At 51.9% G+C, this 20,124-nt stretch overlaps 8 protein-coding genes across 8 annotated transcripts; 5 read left to right on the top strand and 3 right to left on the bottom strand.

The window, feature by feature from the left end:
• Positions 1-1,693: 1,693 nt before the first annotated feature.
• On the top strand, positions 1,694-2,230 carry C7974DRAFT_413627 (uncharacterized protein; the record flags this gene model as incomplete). Its single annotated transcript, XM_046143745.1, has 4 exons — positions 1,694-1,708; positions 1,764-1,877; positions 1,957-2,025; positions 2,078-2,230. The coding sequence occupies 4 exons, from the start codon at positions 1,694-1,696 to the stop codon at positions 2,228-2,230; spliced, it is 351 nt and encodes a 116-aa protein (XP_045997647.1).
• A 1,057-nt stretch (positions 2,231-3,287) lies between these two features.
• On the top strand, positions 3,288-4,394 carry C7974DRAFT_376661 (uncharacterized protein; the record flags this gene model as incomplete). The annotated part of the gene is made up of 4 exons (XM_046140290.1): positions 3,288-3,465; positions 3,641-3,836; positions 3,892-4,117; positions 4,152-4,394. The coding sequence occupies 4 exons, from the start codon at positions 3,288-3,290 to the stop codon at positions 4,392-4,394; spliced, it is 843 nt and encodes a 280-aa protein (XP_045997646.1).
• A 2,306-nt stretch (positions 4,395-6,700) lies between these two features.
• Positions 6,701-7,560, top strand: C7974DRAFT_454959 (uncharacterized protein; the record flags this gene model as incomplete). The annotated part of the gene is made up of 2 exons (XM_046145939.1): positions 6,701-7,111; positions 7,159-7,560. The coding sequence occupies 2 exons, from the start codon at positions 6,701-6,703 to the stop codon at positions 7,558-7,560; spliced, it is 813 nt and encodes a 270-aa protein (XP_045997645.1).
• Positions 7,561-8,310: 750 nt separating this feature from the next.
• On the top strand, positions 8,311-8,778 carry C7974DRAFT_454951 (uncharacterized protein; the record flags this gene model as incomplete). Its single annotated transcript, XM_046145938.1, has 1 exon — positions 8,311-8,778. The coding sequence occupies one exon, from the start codon at positions 8,311-8,313 to the stop codon at positions 8,776-8,778; it is 468 nt and encodes a 155-aa protein (XP_045997644.1).
• A 3,682-nt stretch (positions 8,779-12,460) lies between these two features.
• Positions 12,461-13,684, bottom strand: C7974DRAFT_194780 (uncharacterized protein). The gene is made up of 2 exons (XM_046136666.1): positions 13,212-13,684; positions 12,461-13,168 (listed from the first exon to the last, which is right to left on the bottom strand). Exons 1-2 carry the CDS (start codon positions 13,443-13,445, stop codon positions 12,527-12,529), a joined length of 876 nt encoding a protein of 291 aa, XP_045997643.1. The 5' UTR covers positions 13,446-13,684; the 3' UTR covers positions 12,461-12,526.
• Positions 13,685-16,079: 2,395 nt separating this feature from the next.
• Positions 16,080-17,586, top strand: C7974DRAFT_454947 (galactan 1,3-beta-galactosidase; the record flags this gene model as incomplete). Its single annotated transcript, XM_046145937.1, has 4 exons — positions 16,080-16,169; positions 16,222-16,289; positions 16,346-16,706; positions 16,759-17,586. 4 exons carry the CDS (start codon positions 16,080-16,082, stop codon positions 17,578-17,580), a joined length of 1,341 nt encoding a protein of 446 aa, XP_045997642.1. The 3' UTR covers positions 17,581-17,586.
• A 49-nt stretch (positions 17,587-17,635) lies between these two features.
• On the bottom strand, positions 17,636-18,538 carry C7974DRAFT_454945 (uncharacterized protein; the record flags this gene model as incomplete). Its single annotated transcript, XM_046145936.1, has 1 exon — positions 17,636-18,538. Exon 1 carries the CDS (start codon positions 18,530-18,532, stop codon positions 17,636-17,638), a length of 897 nt encoding a protein of 298 aa, XP_045997641.1. The 5' UTR covers positions 18,533-18,538.
• A 215-nt stretch (positions 18,539-18,753) lies between these two features.
• C7974DRAFT_194742 (cutinase precursor) lies at positions 18,754-19,684 on the bottom strand. The gene is made up of 2 exons (XM_046136665.1): positions 19,158-19,684; positions 18,754-19,098 (listed from the first exon to the last, which is right to left on the bottom strand). The coding sequence occupies exons 1-2, from the start codon at positions 19,511-19,513 to the stop codon at positions 18,771-18,773; spliced, it is 684 nt and encodes a 227-aa protein (XP_045997640.1). The 5' UTR covers positions 19,514-19,684; the 3' UTR covers positions 18,754-18,770.
• Positions 19,685-20,124: the final 440 nt, after the last annotated feature.

The following is a 20,124-nucleotide window of genomic DNA, read 5'->3' as shown; positions in this document are numbered from 1 at the left end:
GAGTTTCAACCACAATGATTACAGCGTAACACGTTATCAAAATGAGTAAGGCCAGTAATACCGCAGATCCGACAATCACACCAGAGTATGAGCGGTGTCTCAGGGGATAGAGAAGCCAGTAAAATCACGCTCAAATTAGCACTTGAGCAAGACAGTAAATAATTAGCGATGCAAGCGATACAATTGATCAGAAGGCTCCGCTATGCAGACATAAGGGACCGAGATCCCTTGACGATCGAAGATTGACTAGAGGCAGCGGGTCTTGAAGCACGTCTACAGTCTCGGGGTAGGAAATAAGCAACCAAGTTATTGTGAGCGATCACTCGAGTGGTTTTCGTGTCGAGAAAGAGGAGCACGAAACAAGTGTGGCCTCCAGCAAGCCGTATCCCTCTTTCAGATACAGCTGATCACTACAGCAATATCCCGACAGCAATCGAAAAACCCATTTTGCTGCACACATCGATTCCCGGGAATCCGGACAGAGGATGTTGCGAATCTTGCTTTCGAGTGCTCTTGTACAGAGAGAGGCGAGTGGGAAGGGAAATGCACGCTCACACTCGTTCTCCTTCTATTCAATCCACTGGCAACGCATCGGTGCAACTATAGCGGCGTCGCTTGCGAGGCCGAAGGTTCGGATCATATGTAGGATGCACGCTCGATGTCCGGTAAAGGCAAGTCCGAGGACGTCTTCCGTATTCTCGGTTACCATATCCGTTTCCTTGGCTGGACCAGTCACAAAGCGGCTGGATCTTGAAGTTCGGAACCCCGCATTTCGTGGTCGCCGCGATCTTTGCCGCCAACACCTAGCACTCTCAGCCTGCAAGAGATGTTGCCAATGTCACAAATGAGATCGCACGGTCCTTCTATGGGCAGTCGCAACATGTGCACTTTCTGCAACCACTGCAAGATTCAATGTCAAAGCCAGGCTAAGTCTTGAACTGCCCAAAAGAGTTGACATCTGATGTTCGATCTCCTCAGGGAAAGAGCCATACGGCTAACCTGTTGCGAATAGCGCCGGCAACCCTGACGGTCCAGCCCTACTCCATATCTTCAGCCTCACATTACGATTCCGGATTCAGACCTAGTATGCAACTAAATTAGCCATCAACATTCAACTGTGCCCGATTTAGATGAACAAGCGAACAAGTGCCGATCGCACAGCGCCACAAAGGTGCCAGATCTGTCTTACACTTGGCAAGACCTCTAGACCATCTTCCTAGCGTGCGAAATAGAGATGGGGCTTCGCAGGCAAATGCCCTTGATCACGCTGACTATACCATAGGAGTGGATCCAGCATTGAACGGACAATGGAGCCCACCACGCGCTGCCTCGCTACCAGGTATGTAACCTCCGAGAACGCCGGACACATTGAGTCCAGATTCCCAGCCGTAGTTCTCAGCCACTCAATGGGATTGTGCACAATGGTCGTGCAGTCTTCCAGACGTGCTTTTCACACAAACGCCGAGACTAGAACGCAGGTGTTTAGCCTCGTCACGATTTTACGTGGGCGTCTTAGAAGTCGACCACTATGTATAAATACTGAAACCGCATGCGGAAAAGAAGCTTTATCGACATCTTCAAAAGCCTTACTTTCACTTCCACTGAAGAACCAAGTACCCGTCTATCTCAGGTCAAAAAGCACAGCTACCTATCTTCCTCTCACTTGATACTGCATACTTCTCGACAACTCAAAATGCATTTCTTAGCAGTAAGTCATTGATCTCGCACACCTACTTCGCTGTCCGACTAACCTTAGTTCTCAGATTCTGTCTGCCAGTGCCGCGTTTCTCAGCACCGCCTTCGCTGCTCCTGCTAAGGGAGGTACCGCTAAGGCTCCTGCGGTCGCCTGCCACAGCATCAGTCACCGTGTATCCGTCGTATACATGCGTTGATCACAATACCGTTCGTCAAGCTCTCCCGGTGAAGATTCTTGGCGATGTTAACGTTATACAACAGCCTCCCACTAGCGATGGCACAGGGAAAACTTGGGAAATCGCCCAGGCCCAGTGCGTTATTGCCAATATTGTAAGTAGATTTCTGCCGGCGACGTTGGGTGACAACAAGCTGACCATCAAAGCCTGTCAATGGTGCAGTGACTGCACGTCTGACGGCTCCTGCCAAGTCCGGTGTTGCAGGCTGCTATCTTCAACTGTTCAAAGAGCAGGGCTGCGGAGTTACTCTCACAAATCAGTACCATGGATTCCCATTCAAACGGCGTATCTACTGGTAACTCTGTTGGATGCGCTGCGCCACCCGTGCAGTCTTACGGTGCGTTTACAGTGGGTTTGTGATTGATTTCAGAATGCGTGGCTTAGCAGTGATACTCTACTCCCTCTCAATATATAATTCTCACAACATGCTCTATCTTGATGAATGCCATTGGTATGCAGAGAAGGCTCCCGTGTGTACCTTCTTCTAATCGAACCTGAGGGATGCACATGCTTCCAAATGCACTGTCAGCTCCTTCTGATATGCTCCTACGAAGCTAGTGTTGTTACCCTCGTCAGACTAGGCGATTGTCATATCTGGATTGGGACGCGCATCGAAAAGCAATTGGAGGGGTATGGCTTGAGAGCGAAGTCGACAAGCACCATCAAAACTACAGCTCTGGGAGACAGTGAAGCAATGTGCCAGTGCGCCGAAGATCTCAAGTATCTGCCAACGCTGATGATTAGCTCAGAGGTCACTTTCGAAGACATCGTCCCGTCAGGGTAATGAATCAGCAGAGCAGTGACACAACGCATCGCAGCCTGAAGATCATCTGAGAGACCATGTGCAGGTACAAAGAGCTTTGAGTAAAATCATCATGCTGCTGGCGTGACGTGTATAAACCGAGAGAGAATCGAGATTAAGGAGAGAGACGCACGAAAATGTCAAAGTCACTCTGATGAAGGGTGCGTACGAGGAGGAGATATAAGCGATGAGTGAGAAAGACATTTGCCTCCTCGCAGTTGCAGGTGTTCAACAGGGAGTTCGGTATACATTGTGGTTGTCATTATGAATGGTCGGAGAGACTCCAGCATCTGCTGTAGGAGAGTGAAGCAGCAACATGCTTACACGAACCAATTGAGTGGTATGAATTGGGGCTCATGCGCAAGTCTGCAAGGCACTGCCTGATGTGGGTCCGCTCCCTTTCGGTCTAGCGTTTATCTAGCCAGCAGCAACAGTACCTACCTAAGCTTGCTCCGTGACCACAAACTTACCTCGCTATACAGTCTCTCACCACTGCAGCTACTGCATGTACAAATCCCCCCTCCTACTTCACCGAAGAGTAATCAGTTGCTACCATGCAATTCCTTACAGTCTTCGCCGTTCTTACCTTCATCTTCCACATCACGAGCGCGCTCCCATATACCGCTCAGCCTTTCCTCGATCTCGGTATATTGCCCATATGTGCTCAACGCTGCACACCACTGTTGGAGACTGCTTCTCGCTGTGTACCTCCGAACGCTTACTTGGGCACTGGTAATCATACTGCCTATGTCGACTGTTTTCTGCCGCAACGAATGGCTTCGCAGCTTGAACAACGTCGGCGAGATGTGTGGTATCAGCTGCAGTCATGAAGACGAAACCTTGGTTGAACGATACTATGGTTCTCTCTGTGGCGTATCAAGTCCATACTGGACGCTGTCTCCAATAGTTTCTCCAACAAGCACACCAACACTTCCCACCTCGTCATTCCAGGCCAAATCGACGGTCTCCGTACCAAGTACAGCATCATCTACCTATGTGGCGACTGTAGCATCAGCTACCTCCTTGACAGCGTTACCACCGACTGGCACCACCTCGTCTGACGTTGAAGGGCCTTCAAAACATGTTGGAGCTCCGCAAAGCTGGTATATCTTACTACCTGATACGGATCTTATTGACTGGAATGCTAATCGTGAACAGGGGACAAAAGCACTGGAAGGTTGTTGTGGCTGGGGTTCTGATACCATTTGCGGTCCTCTCCGTCGTCATGGCCCTCGCAGCGTTGTACGCTTGGTATACTCGAGTTCTCTTCCGCAGAAGGCAGCGCCCAATGACTTCTGAAGAACGGAAGCGCAAAGAGGATCGACTCATGCAGGAGCGGCTTGAACAGATGGGCCTGATTCCGCTACAGACAGTAACTAAAAGCGTACGAGGTCGGCTTGGACTGCGAAGCAGTAAAGACTCAGCACCGGACCCGATTCGAAATCGACGGTCACGTCGGCACAATCTCAGTACCGGCACAACCGCCCCTCTACTGCCTCACTCGTTGTACAGTCAAAGCGGGTCTTGGTCCCCACAGCGACCTACCAGGGCTTGGACAAGGCCCAGCAATACCAGCCATCGCTGCCCATCTTTCCCAATCGTACCGCCGCTCCCTACTAGTCCATCAACCTCCCAGCTTCGACTACCATCGGATAACATGACCGCTGGGCGATCAATCACTTCTTTCGTGAAGTCAAATCACATGGCAGCACACCCAAGGCTTCCACACCATCGACCGGTACCTTTTCCATCAAATTTGGGGCCTTCGTTACGATATTACAAGGAAGAGCTGATGATGAGAGAGGGATCGATGGATAAAGATATCAGGCCAAGCTCTTTACTGGAGGGACAATCTGTACAGGAGGCTAAATTCTTTTGAGCACATTGTTCATGCATAGTCATGACATTGGTACTGACCAATGTGAGTCCAGAAACCCATTGTCTTCAAAATAACCGAGTATTCAATCATGTGTTTCGCCGCCTACTATTTGATGCTGTGGGATTTCGACGCGAAACCAAGTTCCCTTCTGCTGCTGGATCCGAGTACCTACATAAAGCTATGCTAAATCAATAAACCGAAATGATGTTCCTTAGGATGTGTGGTACGGTCCGTAGATCCACTCCCTGATGAGGAGGGCGTTGTCAATGGCGAGATGGAAGAGAAGCTAGATGGAATGGTAGCGGAGGAGGAAGGAGAATCCCGCTCAAGGTATCTAAATAAGAAAGGATTGTGTTCCTGCAAAGCGTTACATAAGTTTGTTCTAGAACACGAATAGAAGCAGGATCTAGCTTCGAGTTGAAGCCGCATTGTGACATAGCCTATCTCGTGCATCTTGAGAGTGTTTCTTTCCCTTACGATACTCGCTATCAGGAAACGTCAGTACGCAACAAGCAGGGCCAATGACGTAGCCTTAGTGTACCTGCTCTTGGCTCGCCCTTTTAAACCTCTTCTGGCATATTCCCTCCCCCAACATCGGCACACACACCCTCACACAGCCTCGCTTACATCGTGCATTAGTAAGTAATCGGCGTCTTACAGGTGTATGGTGAAGCCATTAACCTGACTGTAGCACTTGCCGAAAATAACAGCATCACCTTTCTGCACGCCACCGTCCTTCCAGCTCAGCAGACGATACCCGTGCGTGCTTCTCGGCTGGTCTGACATCCTGTGCTGACATGCCGCACCTGCAGCCGTCATTCTCATGTAGCACATCGCTTGGTGTGCATCGTGAGATTGGCGACTGTAGGTGCGGCATGACAGCATAGGTATCAGCACCGCGCGTGCCAAGGTATGCATCTCACTCTGAGCCTGTTTGTAGAAGTCTCACAAGTGCAGTTCCTCTCTCTCGATCGATGAATATCAAGGTCAGCCGAACAAACCGACTTCCCTGAGATGTCTGTATCACACAAGCGCCGTCCGTAAGCGTCGGCCAGTCTCGAACGCCGTTGTCTCGATGTCACTGGCACCTGCCAAACTCGAGTCACCTCACTAGCAATCGACCGACTTCTTGTCATTCCAGGTAACCATCCTTAGAACTGTCGCACATGTGATCTTCGTCTTTCCTGACTCCAGACTGACACAATCAGACCTTCCCTACGCACACTATGCGTGCAGGCTTGCCCACCACACATACCATGATCAGCATCAGGATCCGGCATTGCTGTGCTTGAAACCAGAAGACCCGACTAGCCTCTTCCCAGCATCATCGTTACACAGTACCACGCACAAAAGCAACGTTGTTTCGATCGTCGACTTGCTCGACTTCGGACTCAAGTCAAGCTCCGCTCGGTCAAAGTCGGCAAGAGCTTTGCACATTGACTATCATCTGTTCAAGTCTACAAAATGTAAGTGATCAATCACTTTCCACCCGGAAGACCTGATGGTGCCGTATGTCATAGTTATCTGACCACGAGAAATAGTACCAGCCACACCTAAATCAATGATCGCTCGGGACCATGTGCACACTGGCTTTTCACACATCGAATCTGGGAATGAATGGGAGGTCCTGTGTTGCTATTACTTGATTGTTGAAGCTGGTTACGTTGGTGGCTGTCGTGGCTGAAGGGTGGCATGTAGGAGATCCAAAGACAAGGTACATACAAATGGGAGTCTCTTGAGAAGAGTTCGTAACAGAACTGAATATGGGCATCGATGATTCTCAGGTCATTACATGTGATTTGCCGTGATAACTCGTCTCATAGCAAGAGCAGGCCATAACGCGGCTATTCAATGTGCGTATGCTTGCGACAGCTAAAATCAACCTTATGGTGTAATGTAGCCTTTTCTCGGTAGCGCATCTCACGTGCGCTCGAGGCAATCTTTTGGAGAGGCTGGGGAGGAGATTTTAGACGCAAGTGAAGCCCAGCTTGGTGCGCCAAGCTCGGGCCAGCTGAGTAGCCTCTTGCTGTATAACCTTTTGATCAACCCACCCACACCGACCATACCTTTGACTTGCGACTGCTCAAGATGTCTCCCGAATCGCTCCCCACCATCCCAAGGGCCAAGCTTGAAGAAGTTACTACTCCGACGTCTCCTGTGTCTAGGTTCAGAAGCTACTTTAAGCACGACGTACCGTCACGGGCAAAGCCTGAACAAGTCGCCACTTCGCCTTCCCCTACGTCTGCTGGTTTCATGGCGGGCGCTCTACCGGAAAACGAAAGCCGCTCCGACTACATCGCAGTGGATAGTATGCTCGGTGCCAGTACGCACGTGGCCGTTCAACAGCATCCTGTTCCTGCGACAGCTTCTGCGGCTGTCCTTGCTGCGTTTTATCCACTGATGCAGACAACGATGATTCCTACGCCAGACCCAAATCCAACTCCAGCTGCTGCATTCTCTGCCGCCTTCTCGACAAGAGCTGTCACACCTCCACCAGGAGTAAGCGCTTCACTTATCACAAGCAATTACCTGCTGACTCAATCCAGACGCCGCAGCGTGTTGTCATCCTAGGTCCTCTCCGCATGATTCGCAGCCAGTGCGTGGCAAATATCGACACCTTGGATGCGGTCCTTGTCTGGCTCGACCAGTACATGGGCACAGAGCTACAAACACCTGCTTGTACCGATACCATGGTCTCCAACGTTGTCTATGCCGTGAACATCCCGATGAGCGACGAGAACTGGCGCGACTGGAACGTAATTCTCGACCTGTTCCCTCACGCGTCTGCTTGGCAAAAGGCGCTCACATCGAATGAGCCATTCGACCAAGTCACGACGGATCATCACACTGCTAGGCTTTTCGTCGAGGATGAGCCGCTCGAGGCGCTGCTGAGAGATATGGTCGGACAGTACAACCTCGGTGCGCAGCATGAGCTTGGTAGACTATGAGACGAGTCTGGTCGAAAAGAGTGGTGGATATCATGGTCCCGCGAGCCTTATGCGAGCCGTTGGAGGAGGATTAATAGGGTGTGTAGACACACTATGGTTCGTAGAGGCTCTGATACACTTGGAGGATCAAAGCCATCCTGTAGCCTCTACGATATGCAATAGAAATATGACCATGACTCAACCACCTCCCAGCTCAAGCCGCACGTTCGTGAAGATACATCAAGAATTTCGAATTATCTTTTCGATTGCTCGCTCGTGCCAATGTGCTTCACGGGTTTCTCGAATCTTGCTCTCCTTCTACACTATCATCATTCTCGGCATCGTGATTGATATTGGCTGCTAGCCCGTGATAGAGTGGCTCGTCAGTTGAGAATCTTTCATGATCAGTGTTGATGGTCCCCGTCATCATGTTCCAGCACTGTGACGGGAATGCTTACCATATTCGCCGCACTGTTGAGTAATTGATAGATCTGATCAGAGTTGCACTGTTTCCGTGCTGATTTGCTTCATTGAGTGTGTGATGACTCGAGGTGAAGGCGAAGAACGAATGTGATCTAGCAAAACATGCTCTCACTTTTGCCAACGTGACTCCCAGCTTCTTTCTGTGACCGTTATTGCAATATCTCATCACCTTGTTTCCAGAAAACCTGTCGATCGTCAAGAACTTCCTTCCTGTAAGCTCTGGTTGGAACCCTTCACACTGCCTTCTCATCTTTGTCGTCCCTCTAACACGCGATAGGAGACTACGACATGCCCTCTCCCAACGAGAACGCCGCCGCCTCAGACCTGGGCATCTTCGTGATGCTGATGGCTACATTCTTCGTCATGGCCTTCGCGGCTCGTGGCATCGCTCGCCGGGCACTGTTCCCCCCAGTGCACCGATTCCTCTTGCGCTGGCAGCAAGCGCAGCAACGACAGCAACAGCAGCAGCAACTGCAAGAGCTGGATCGCCAGCGGCGCCTCCACGCCCACCTCGAGGAGGTCCGCTACAACGAAGAGGTCGCCAGAGTCCGCGATCTCATCATTCGGCAGCTACAAGAAGATCCGGAGTATCGGGAATGGGTAGAACAGCTCGAGAGCTATGCAGCCACGCGCCAACAGGGGCCCAGGGAGCAGCAGCCGTTCCAGCCTGCGCCTGGTTCGCTGCTGTACGAGTCCGACAACGAAGACCCCGAGGTCATTCGTGGGGACAACATGGCAGGACTGGACAGGCGGTAGGAGCTGGCAGTGATCTCAACCCGAAGGCGTACTTTCAGACCTGAGGGAGGACGACCTTCACATCGAGGAGGGGTCGACTGAGCCTGGCGTGGTGGTGCCAGGCCTTGAGATACTTGTGTGTAGTGTAGTTCTCTATAGCATTTAGGCATGTTGGAAGTGGGCTGGGCTGGGCGGACACTCTGGGTGGATGGCGACGGTGGCGGTCGTACGTCCTGGCGCGCTGAGTACCTCTTTGGATGGCCTGCTGCTGCTACTGACACTGATTCTGATACCGGTGTCTGGAGAGCCTCAACGTCCCTCGATAGACAAAATGAGAATCTTTGCTTCCCTGAAGTGTGTCAAAACTTGACTCACGTCCATATAGTTCGAAAGAGTGTTCTTTCTACCAGTTTTGTGACAAGATACCTTGAGGTATCCCTGATCCTCTCAATTATGGTGATTATAGTTCAAAGCTTCCCGTGGGCCGTTCGACTTGTGACCGGTGATGTTGTCTGTAGCTTGCTGCCGATGCTAGTGCCCCGATGGCGCACTACGAGCTTCACCGATTCACAACACCACCCCAAACACCGACTTGCGTCATGAGATCGTTCCTTCGTCGCTGTAAAGCCAGTTCTCTTATCTTATGAAGGTCACATGTGTCTTCATCGTGTTCCATCGAATCACCGGTCTGGATCAGCACATCTTGAGCACCTGCCTCCGGCGCCAGCTTCGCCCTCGTCGACGATGCAATCGAAAACACTGCAGAGATGCTCACATAGGAGCTTGTGCAAGAGGTCATCCGACATCAGTCAGTCCCTTGTCCCATTTCTTAAGGAAAGTGCACAATGTCGAGGGTTGGTATGACGCAGGCGTGCCTCCTCGACAAAGGGCGCTGGGGCGTTATGCAAGGTCTCTTTGTATCCTGAAAATGATCCGTATGCGCATCAAAGCGCTATCGCAAAGCTAATGTGTGCCGCCGCAGCTATCGTCACTGACCCACATGCAGCTCCCTTCTTCTCGACCGAATCAGCAGCCCTTGGCGACACGCGCTGAGTCAGCCCAACAAGCGAGCCGGCCGGATATGCTACGAAGCAAGTCGCGGTAATACAGAAAAGTGGGAACGAGATCAGTCCCGAGCTTCCTCGACTGGATCAGAACAACTGAGGCTGGATTTGGATCATGCCGGTGAATCGAAGAAATATCTACCCCGCCCACCTTCTGTCCCTGAGCACCAAAGGCGCCACGACACAATCATGCGAGCATCGATATTGGAGTGCAGGAATTATGGGGACTCGATGACAGCCCTAAGAGGTCACAGCAGCACTCTGCAGATCAGCACTTGCTCCGGACAACGGAAGAGGTGCTCATTCTTCGTGCGTGTGAGCGGACCGCTCCCAACGACCACGAGGGGCAACACTAGCCTCACAATAGCTGTCAACCGTGTTGAGTTGACGAATCTGGTATCAAGAATGCGCTTTGAAACCTCGACACGGTAACCTTGACTTCTTTGCTAGAAGAGTAGCGTCAGACAGAACCAGCCAACATCGACGAGTCCCCAGAATGCTGGCAATATCGACATGTTGAATTCCGGGAAGCCAAGGCAGACAAGCGCCCTCCAAATCGACAAACACTAGATCTGTCGATGCGACGCAAGCGTTCCGCGCTATGTCGCAGTATGGTCATGCTCGCTTCATATCAAGAAGCCTGGACGTCGGGATACCGGGACCGTGACCCGTGGACTCTACACGGCGGATCGCAATTGTTGCGGACAGACTCTTGTTGTATGCAACGAGTGCTCTGTGGTTGATGACTTTGCGACATCGCAGGCGCTCTACGCTCGCCTCAAGCTACAGCATAACTAGGCTGTGCTGCCCCCAGGATGACACGGTGGCGACCAGATTGGAAAAAAGCCTGGCTTGCGACTCGAAACAACAGCTCGAGGTCAATTGCAAGCAGCGTATCATGCTTGAGACTTTTTCTTAGCTTGAAAGCAGCATCATCGAGCCGACCTTGAGGATGAAATTTCGTCCCATTGGAACTCTCAGAACCATTGCCAGCCCAACATTTGCGACTGGAAATTGGCAAATTTTTGGGTCTGGATCTCCTTCACAGTAAGACTGGAGGCAGGGATCATCGCGGCGTAAACATCCCTTGTCTTGGATAATCTTGTCGAGCCGACTTAGCGACACCATGAAAATCTACAAAAGCGCTGGAGGACAGAGACATGTACGGCAACAAGTCTTGTTGCATGCAACATTACACGCTCTCGTCGGTAGGCAGCACCAAGCATCCGACGTTGCGATGAGCAACCACTATGCATTGCTTGACCCATATTGTAGGGAACGCAGCCTGACTTGTTCGAGTCGAGCTTGAATTGAAGCCTCCGGCCAGCATTCTCTCGAAGACTCAGTCGGTAGACTACAGCTAAGAGATTGAAGGCCAAGCTGACCAAAATCATCTTGATACGTGCAAATCAGCGAGACAACCATACAGAAATCCAGGGGGCTTCTCGGTTGCGGTGTTGCCGATTTGACCACTTTTTTGTGTCCTGCAAGCTCGGAGAACTAGGAGGCAGATCTTCTTGCTGAAAGGTTCAGCTACCAGTCCCACAACACTCGAGTGGCGTGCTCATCGACAGTCCAACTTCCCCGCGACGGCAGCCTCGAGCCTCTCTGGCTTCTCCCTGTTTCGAACGTGCTCATCTTGTGATAAGGTCGGACATGGATCAGGTCATGCCGTCGCAACGTGAGTCTCGCTTGGTAGCCTGGGCTCATGAGACTGTGTGACAGGCACTGTTGACGCATAGCGCGCCTCTCTGCGTATCAATACTGGCTGCGAAAAGGTTTGGCGAGATGCAGGATGAATTGATACCCTAACGCCTCCATTCAAGACGATTCTGGTCCAGAGAGGAGAAAGGTCAAACCACAATCAGATGGGGATGCGAGGATCCCGCCTGTGTGCACTTCTTGCTCAAGGGCGCAACAAAGATAGACGCCACAATGCATCCCTTGCTGTGAGTTTTGACCAATGGCGCACGGACAAGGAAGACAGAAGGGCAAGGAAGAACCGATCACCACCAGAGTCGATGGTGTGGACAATAACGGAACCAAAAGATAACGCTGGGGCGCAGTAGACCGAGAAGAGCGGTGCATGGCAGCTCCATAACTGCCACCGCGAGCGCGGCAGCCAATCGCTCGAAATTTCTTTCAAAATTTCAATGCATCAACCGTCGATACCTCCGGAAACGACCCCCGTGACTTCTCAGTTATCGCATTGTCTCAATGTAACGGTCGTACAGCAACCGGACGGCACGTATGCGACTCTTGAGCAGACCCCGAGCAGAGACTGTAGTCAGGCGACCGACGAGCTTCCTTCAGGTATCAATCGGGTACCGATCAGGTACCATTCATAATGTCCCCAGCGTAGCTTTGGGTTTGGTCCTTGTCAATGAGAAGTCACATGACACATGGCCCTCGGACTGGAACATTCGAGCTTCTGCACCGCAGCCAGGTCGCGGAGAGCGGACTGTGTACTCCATACCCGACCAGAATTCATCACTACGGACTATCCCCGAGCTAGATTGCAGGTACTCATATCAAAAACATGTGATATGCATGGAAGGGGCAGGATGCACATGATGGAGGGGTCTGATGTAATGAAGAAAAAGAAGCACAAAAGTAATGAGATGATGGTGTTGAAGATGCGACGTCGAAGGCTCGACAAGGATATCGACGAAAGACACGCGTGAAGAAGGTGGGACGAGACAGCGTCAACGACCCAACAGGAGCGAGCAAATGTTCGTGGGAAACAAGAGATAAGAGAGTACGAACGTGAGGAAGAGAGTGTACGGGGAAGATATAGAGAAAGGAAGATAGAAGAAAGAGAGATGAGAGAGAAAGACGAGGGGGAGAGAGACGAGAGAGAGACGAGAGAAAGGCGAGAGAGAGGCGAGAGAGATTGCGAAGACGGGAGAGAGAGCTGGAGGATTTGAGCTCATAAGCTGATGATCGACGAAGAAGGGTGAGATGCAGAAGCCAACACAGGAAAGACTGAAAACGATGCGGTATTGCAGAACAGGCAAAGATCTAACGGGAAACTTAGGAAGAAGACCTGGAGTGAGGCGAGATGATTTGCTGAAGTAAGTGACGGTGAAAAAGAGAGATAAGTAGAAGCAAGAGCGGAGGTACGCGATGGTAAAGCACTCGATGAGGTACGTGATGATGAGGTATGCAACGATGAAGCAGAAACAGCTGAAAGAAAGAGATGGAGCAAGGAATGAGGCAGAGTAGGAGACGAAAAAGAGCAAGAGTTGAGAAGGGCAAGGGATGAAGAATGGAAAGAGATGCTGAAGTGTATGCGAGGGGCGGGTTTGTGGGCTCGATACGAACAAGCGTTCAGGTAAGCTCGCGTACTCGATGGCTGTCAGTAACTTACACACGTCAGATGCGACATACCTTGATGGCCAGCAGCATCCAGATCCCAGCACGAGATTTGCTACATTGTCCAGGCGATGGCAGTTGATGGCTAGACAAGTTCAGTCGATCAGGCTGTGGTGAGTCTTCAAGCAAAATGTGCATCAAAAGTAGGTGCAACTGCATGAACCGAGTGCCACTCTTCCAAGGAGTGGTCTGGCAATGACACCGGCATCGTAGTCGCACGCGCTGTTCGCTGCTGTACAGACTTTTCATGGCGCACACAAACACGCCGGTGTGGGTAGCTGTTGATGACCATCTCAAACACTGCCGCGCTCGCTCTCAACATCTTCGCCAACATTCGTCGCGCCACGAATCTACTCAATGTCTCCTAACAGCTGACGTGTCAGGGGACCGGTTTGCATAACATACGTACACGGGGCGTGCCAGCTCCGGGTCCCCCCAGCCGCCGGCACAGGTTGCTCATCTAAGCGCGCGCTGTGCCTCAAGGGAGACCGTTCGTGACAATGACCTTTTCTGTAGAGGTTGAACCGCCATCGCCATGTTACCTTTCTGTATGTAAGGAGGCAATGAGATAAGAACGTGGTCGAGATGTGTGAAGAGAGGTTGAGTGCCAACAGCAGCTTTATCGAGTGTTGGAAGTATCGCGAGAAGGAGAAGATTGTCAGGTCGACGCGAACTACGACCAGAAGAGGCGTTGGTGAGCTGAGCAGCGAGAAAGAATTCGATCGATATGAAAGACGCGTTTGTTGAGATGATCGACATGAAAGAGATGGATACCGAGATGCGAGCAACAGAAGGAACGACTACTCCCTTACCGAATAGGCTGTTCGATTTGACTGCTGACGATCGAGACGGTGGATGGGTATGGCTTGTGTGCAACGTTCAGAATCACAAAGCGGCGTCGATTGCGCGGTCGCCACCCGACATGGTCATACTCTCTTTCTGCCACAGCACGAAAAGCTTGACCATTCAGCAAGTACCTTGCGATCCGAAGCCATCACCAGTATTCTTGGGTAACGAAGGACCTGCGCTGGCGGGCATTGACTTGTCTGTAGATGCTACCGTTCAGCTATGTCCTTGTGGTGTTGAGACGTCGAAAAGGCGTTTAGGTTGTCTGATTAAACGTCGTGGTCGAGCTCGAGGCTTCCTTTCTGACTGAAGCATTGCACAAGGTATGTCTCGAGACATGTCGTGGAGGCGGGGCTGCCGCTGCCGCTACCGCAATGGCGGCTGCTCGCAGGTAAAGTCAGCCAATCTGCGAGAGACTCTCATGGTATTTTCGGAACTTCTGGGAACTTACTGCAGTAGGTTTGAGTGCCTGGCATCGTTGAAGAGGCTGCGAAAGAGTTGTCGCTTTGCTGGCAGTCTGCCGGAGGCCCGCAGCCGCCGTACAGGGCTGTAGTAACGACGGCAAGCTTGGTTGAAGCTATCACAGTCGACGCGAAGCTGGTCAAGGCCCTCAAGAAGCTCTTTGGTAAGTAAAAAGGCCAGGCAAGGTCGTGCAAGGCCGATGTGCTCAGCCGAAGGAAGCACGAAGCTTTACCAAAAGGAACATGGAGCTGCCGACACGTCAAGCAGGCATCGCCGAAGAGAACTTGCTCAGAAGGAAGAGCTCCCCATCTCACATACGAGCGCGCCCTAGGATTAGGAGAGGACGGTGGGATGGTGGTGGTGGGGTGGTTGGGTGGAGGCTGCTGTGAGTGAGTTTGGCGACAGCTCACTTGGTGTTGAGTCTGGCGGCCAACCTTCGCAAGTGGCCCTCAGCACCATCCCCAGCAGCACCGCAACAAGGTGGCTGCAAGAGTTCGGAAGCTGCCTGGAAGAGTCAAAAGGGTATCATAAGATAGCCCAAAGCTTTCTAGAGATTCCAGAGATGTGTGCGTGGGCAGCCGTTGCTCCGGAGCTCATCAGCGGATGGCGGGGTTTGCACCGATCGCTCAGCTTGCCGCTTCCTCCGTCACCTACGGTTGCCTGCAACATATCCGGAGTCAGGCAGCATCGTACTGCAATGGTGGTCATCCTCACCGTATCCGTGTTCGCCGCGGAATGATGGTACAGATGTCAACAGCGGTGTCTTAGCCAGCCAGATACACCAAAGGATAAGGCGAGTCGAGTTAAAGGCGCATACAACGACTGCCTACCCGGTGACAATCGGGAACAGGCTGAGCACAGATCTTGGCCACGACTTACTACTGTGTACGGTGGTTCGATTACACTCGGCACATAGGATCATCGCGCTCGCCAGGCCGCTGGGGCATGAGGCGATACTGCCAGTTTTCTAACAGTGGCCTCAGGGCGTCGTTCTCACGAACAACGTTGGCAATTAGAGTGTCACAGGAGAATGTAGTTTCGCTGAGATAGAAGTTATCAATTTGGGTGTGGAGCCATCGCCAATAGGTACTTCCTATCAACTTCCACTTTAACTCGGCACGCTGCAACCCATGTTTGCCATGCAATTTCGGAGTGCCGGCGGACGCATTTCCCAATTCAGGAGGCTGCTGTTTACGAGCTCCACACCCACAACACCACATGACTAGGTCGCACTGTACTCAAAACAGCCATGATATGACAACGGGCATCGGGAAAATGTTCTAGAGCACAATCACGATCCCCCAAACAAGCAATGCCGTTACCCGAAGCTAATGCTCCCCATACTTTGCTCCACGTTCTTCGAAGCAGGCCGGAACAATACCTTCTGTGGCGAACCTGCACCGATGCACTCGTGATGACCATTACCTAGCTACTTCGAATCGGGTGGTCGAAATTAATTCCTCGGAGTGCACAGGCCCGTTCGCTCCGTGATGCTCGCATATAAGTGTGGAAGAAAGTCCGCATCAGCGTTAAGACGGAGGCACCTTGAAGCTTGACGTCTCGAAGTACAGCAATATGCGTTCAATCATTGTCTCGGTGTTGGGCCTTCTCGCTTCAGCAGCAACAGCTTCGCTGCAGATCGTGCCTGGTGCAACTTGGACCGCGGTAAGCGCAACCGTCAACACCACCGTGTGCAAATAATTGATTTGCCCGACAGACGAACACCGGTCAACACATTCAGGCTCATGGTGGCGGTATCCTCAAAGTTGGCGAGAAGTGGTACTGGTACGTGCACCTCAAACCAATTTCATAGAAGCACACGAGCTGACTGACCCATTCAGGGTTGGGGAAGACAAAACCAACGGCACCTCGTTCATCAATGTCAACTGCTATTCCTCAACCAATCTCGTAGAATGGACTTACGAAGGCGCTCTTCTCTCTCAAACCGCATCGGGTGATACAGGACCAAACCGTGTCATTGAGCGCCCGAAGATCATTTACAACAAAGCCACCAACAAGTATGTGATGTGGATGCACATCGACAGCGGCGATTACAAAGAAGCCAAGATTGGCGTCGCCACTGGAAACACTGTGTGCGGAAAGTACACGTATCTGCGCAGCGAACAGCCGCTGGGCTTTCAAAGCCGCGATTCTGGTGTTTATGTCGATACAGATGATAAGGCATATCTTCTGACCGAAGATGTAAGTCATTCAATTTGCTTCATACACATTGTCCAAACACTAATATATTCAGCGCCAAAATGGCCTCCGCATCAATGCCCTTTCAGCCGACTACCTCACCGTAACCTCTAACGTGTATACGTGGGCCGAGAAGTATGAATCGCCTGCAATCGTCAAGAAGAACGGCGTCTACTTCATGTTTGCCTCGCAGCTCACAGGCTGGAATCCGAACGACAACTACTACAGCACCGCAACCTCCCTCTCTGGACCTTGGTCAGGCTGGAAGAAGTTTGCCGACAGCGGCTCCAACACGTACGCCTCCCAGACAACTTTTGTGCTACCTGTCGGCGACAACTTCGTGTACATGGGTGACCGCTGGGTCAGCGACAATCTGATGCGCAGCACCTACGTATGGCTCCCGCTCACCATCTCGGGAACCACAGCGAGCGTGAAGAATCAAGTGAACTGGGTGCTGAACCCGAGCACTGGAGCAGCCAGCTCAGGGCCGACCGAGAACCAGTACGAAGGCGAGGTTGCAAGTTTGAGTAGCAATGCACGTGTCATCGCGTGCTCGTCGTGCTCTGGTGGGAACGCAGCAGGGTATATCGGCGGTCCGGACGGCGGAGCTGCAGTGTTCAGCAACGTGCAGAGCGATGTTGCGGGAAAAACGAGCATCAGGGTCAAGCATTTGAACGGAGACAGAAGCCAGCGTGTCGCCGATGTGAGCGTGAATGGTCGGACACAAAGGGTTGCTTTCTTGCCTCATGGTGGTGGAGATCCAGGAAGCAGTGTGCTGAACGTGGATTTAAAAGCAGGCACGAACGAGATCAAGTTCGTCGGTGTGAACGGAGGGTATGGTGCAGATGTGGATCGTCTGATGGTTCCCAAGTCGTAGTTGAGTGGCATGCAGAATGCTCAAATTTCATCATCTTGTCCACTACAGCAAGTCCTTACGATATCGACTTCAAAATATCGTGCTCTGTGGATATCAAACATCCAGGCATCCTCATTGGCAGCTCCACCCTCTCGATCCCACCCTCCAAGCTCGTCACCTTGTACAGTCTAAATACCTTCACTTCTCGCTGCTCGTACTCTTCGTTCAGTGCCGCCTTGAGATCTTGCACCGCCCTCGGCGCACTGAAGTTCTTGCAAAGCGCCAGCAACCTCTCCATCGTGACCCTCTCCAGCTCCTCCCCACCCACCTCCCGATCAACTAAGTCCCTCACCGCGTAGAGAAACCCAGCACCAACCGATCCCGCGTCGCAAAGCTGTGCCCTGTTTTGTACACTCAACGGCCACTGGCCGACCACCATCTCCAACTTCTTCAGTCCAGTGGCAAGCTCAAGGTAATCCAGAAACACACTCTTCTCGACCTCGACCTCAGCAGTCCCCAACCGCCATGCAGAATCGCTGCGAATCGTGATGTGCCGCAGACTCGGCATCTCGTCCCGCACCAGCTCGAAGAACTTGTTTGCGGTGCGCAAGTCAGCGAGGGATATGGATTTGCTCGAGCATAGGTGTGAGATGGCTTCGCTCCGAATGCGGCGGCAGAGGTGGAATATATTGGCCGAGAGCACGGGTTCTGGATTCTGAAAGATGGTGATGCTCAGCAAGGAGGGGTAGGTCGCGTAGGCGTAGATCCTGTTGCGGAGTTCTCCGGGAAGTGAGAAGAATGGGGAAGCAACTTGTGGACGAGTTTGGAGGGTCCGCGCGAGCTGGTGCTGTGTTGGAGCTGGCGTGCTCACAGATGAGGATGTGTGAGACGCGGATGCGGTGGCTGTATCACTGGTTTCATCCTTCCTGGACTTACGCTTGAACAGCTTCGAGAGCAGCTTGGAGGTGGTCATTGTGTTGCGTGGTGTAACAAACATGAGCTTTAGGAAAGTAGTAAGGCACAAGTACTCAAGGGTGACTAACTAGTATTAGTCTAGCGTGAGTGCCAGCCCTGTTCATCACCGTCTACAAAGTACATTCATCTCGGTATTTTAGAAGTCAAAGGAGACTGAAGCCGACCTGCAGCGATTCTTAACATATTTATGTACATCTGTTGATGAATTGAATGGAATGACTCGGTTCTCAAAACGCTCAAGCAGAGAAGCCATTCGCAACCTTGCCGACCACAACCTTGGCAGCAGCCGCAGCAGCACCTGCCGTAGCAGCGCCGGCGGTCGACATAACAAATGCAGCGGCAGTATTTGCATCACGACCGTATGTCAAGTGAGGTGCAAGAATGACAGACTGGCCAGCGCAGATCAGGTCACCATTGTGGCAGATGACCTTGGTGTTGGCAGCGCCGACATTGCCAACAGCATCGCCGTTGTTTGGATCTCCGAAGATGACCGCACTCTTTACAAATGCAGACTGGTCGGCTGTCAACATAGTGGCCGCGTTGTGAACGAGTTGTCCTCCCTGGCTGTGGGTGGTTATATAATTAGTCATGGTCTTTCACATGAGTGGTAAGACAAAACTTACGAATATCCAGCCATGACAAGGGCTGTGTTAGGGCAAGCAGCCATGACCTGACCAACCATTTTGGCCATCAATGCGCTACCTGCGGCATCACCACCAGCCAGGAATCCGGGAATGTCGGCAGGGTACTGGATACCCTGGACGGCAAGATTCTGCGCCCCACCCATCATCTGGCCAATGGCACTGACAAACGGCGGCCCTGCGACCGAACCCATGTTGCCGCCCTCTGTGGTGCCGCGGGCAAAGAGAACAGTCATGGCCTTGCAGCCGCTGCCGTTGGTGACATCATTCTGAGTTGTGGACGAGAGAGCCGCAGAGGCAAGAGGGACAAGAACGAGGAACGGAACAAATGACTTCATGGTAGTTGCAGATGATCTGAAAAAGAGAAATTAAATGATTATGTGTTGTAAAGTTGAGTCTGTGTGAATGATATTGAAGATGAATGAGAGCCCCTGATGGATCGGTACGTACTTCGCGGCGCATTTATAAAGAACAGACCTTTATTGATCTTGCAAGCCGAGGTTGAAAGCACAGGACTGATCACGAAGGCAGACCACAACTCAAATCTGTCATGTTTCAACATCGAGGTGACTCTGGAGTGCTGTCGGCCGTCATGCGTAAGTCCACAATAGCACACTCTGTCAGAAGTGCTGAGACGTATGTAACAGACGTCTAGCCGGCTACTCCATGCCAGGAAAGGCTCACCTTCGACGAATATAGTACGACGCTAGGACGAAGCTACCGGATAGGGCTGAATTTGACAGTCGTTGAAGGGACGTCCCGGCAGATCTGAGACATGTTTTGCTGATCTGAGGAGGGCGTCTGGTTTCCCATTTGCAATTACCTGCCGAGGCAGAGCGGCGGTATCTTCGGTGCATTTATGCTGTTTCTTGGACGGCTGCTTCGGCACTCTGAGGAAGACAGGAGGGGCTTGGCGTCGTGAAAATATGCGGTGTGCAACATAACGTTA

This window comes from Boeremia exigua, assembly GCF_020726555.1.
Source record: "Boeremia exigua strain MPI-SDFR-AT-0100 chromosome Unknown C7974scaffold_6, whole genome shotgun sequence".
In the NCBI taxonomy this organism is placed as follows: domain Eukaryota; kingdom Fungi; phylum Ascomycota; class Dothideomycetes; order Pleosporales; family Didymellaceae; genus Boeremia; species Boeremia exigua.
Note: the sequence above shows the minus strand (reverse complement) of the source record. Positions and strands in the feature narration are given on the sequence as shown.

Excerpts from the sequence above, each read along its gene's own strand:
- C7974DRAFT_194742 (XM_046136665.1), bottom strand. The coding sequence starts at position 19,513 with ATGAAGTCATTTGTTCCGTTCCTCGTTCTTGTCCCTCTTGCCTCTGCG. Across the intron at positions 19,099-19,157 it reads CTTGTCATGGCTGGATATTC|CCAGGGAGGACAACTCGTTC; the intron begins GTAAGTTTTGTC and ends AACCACCCACAG.
- C7974DRAFT_194780 (XM_046136666.1), bottom strand. The coding sequence starts at position 13,445 with ATGAAAAGTCTGTACAGCAGCGAACAGCGCGTGCGACTACGATGCCGG. Across the intron at positions 13,169-13,211 it reads GGATGCTGCTGGCCATCAAG|TACGCGAGCTTACCTGAACG; the intron begins GTATGTCGCATC and ends ACAGCCATCGAG.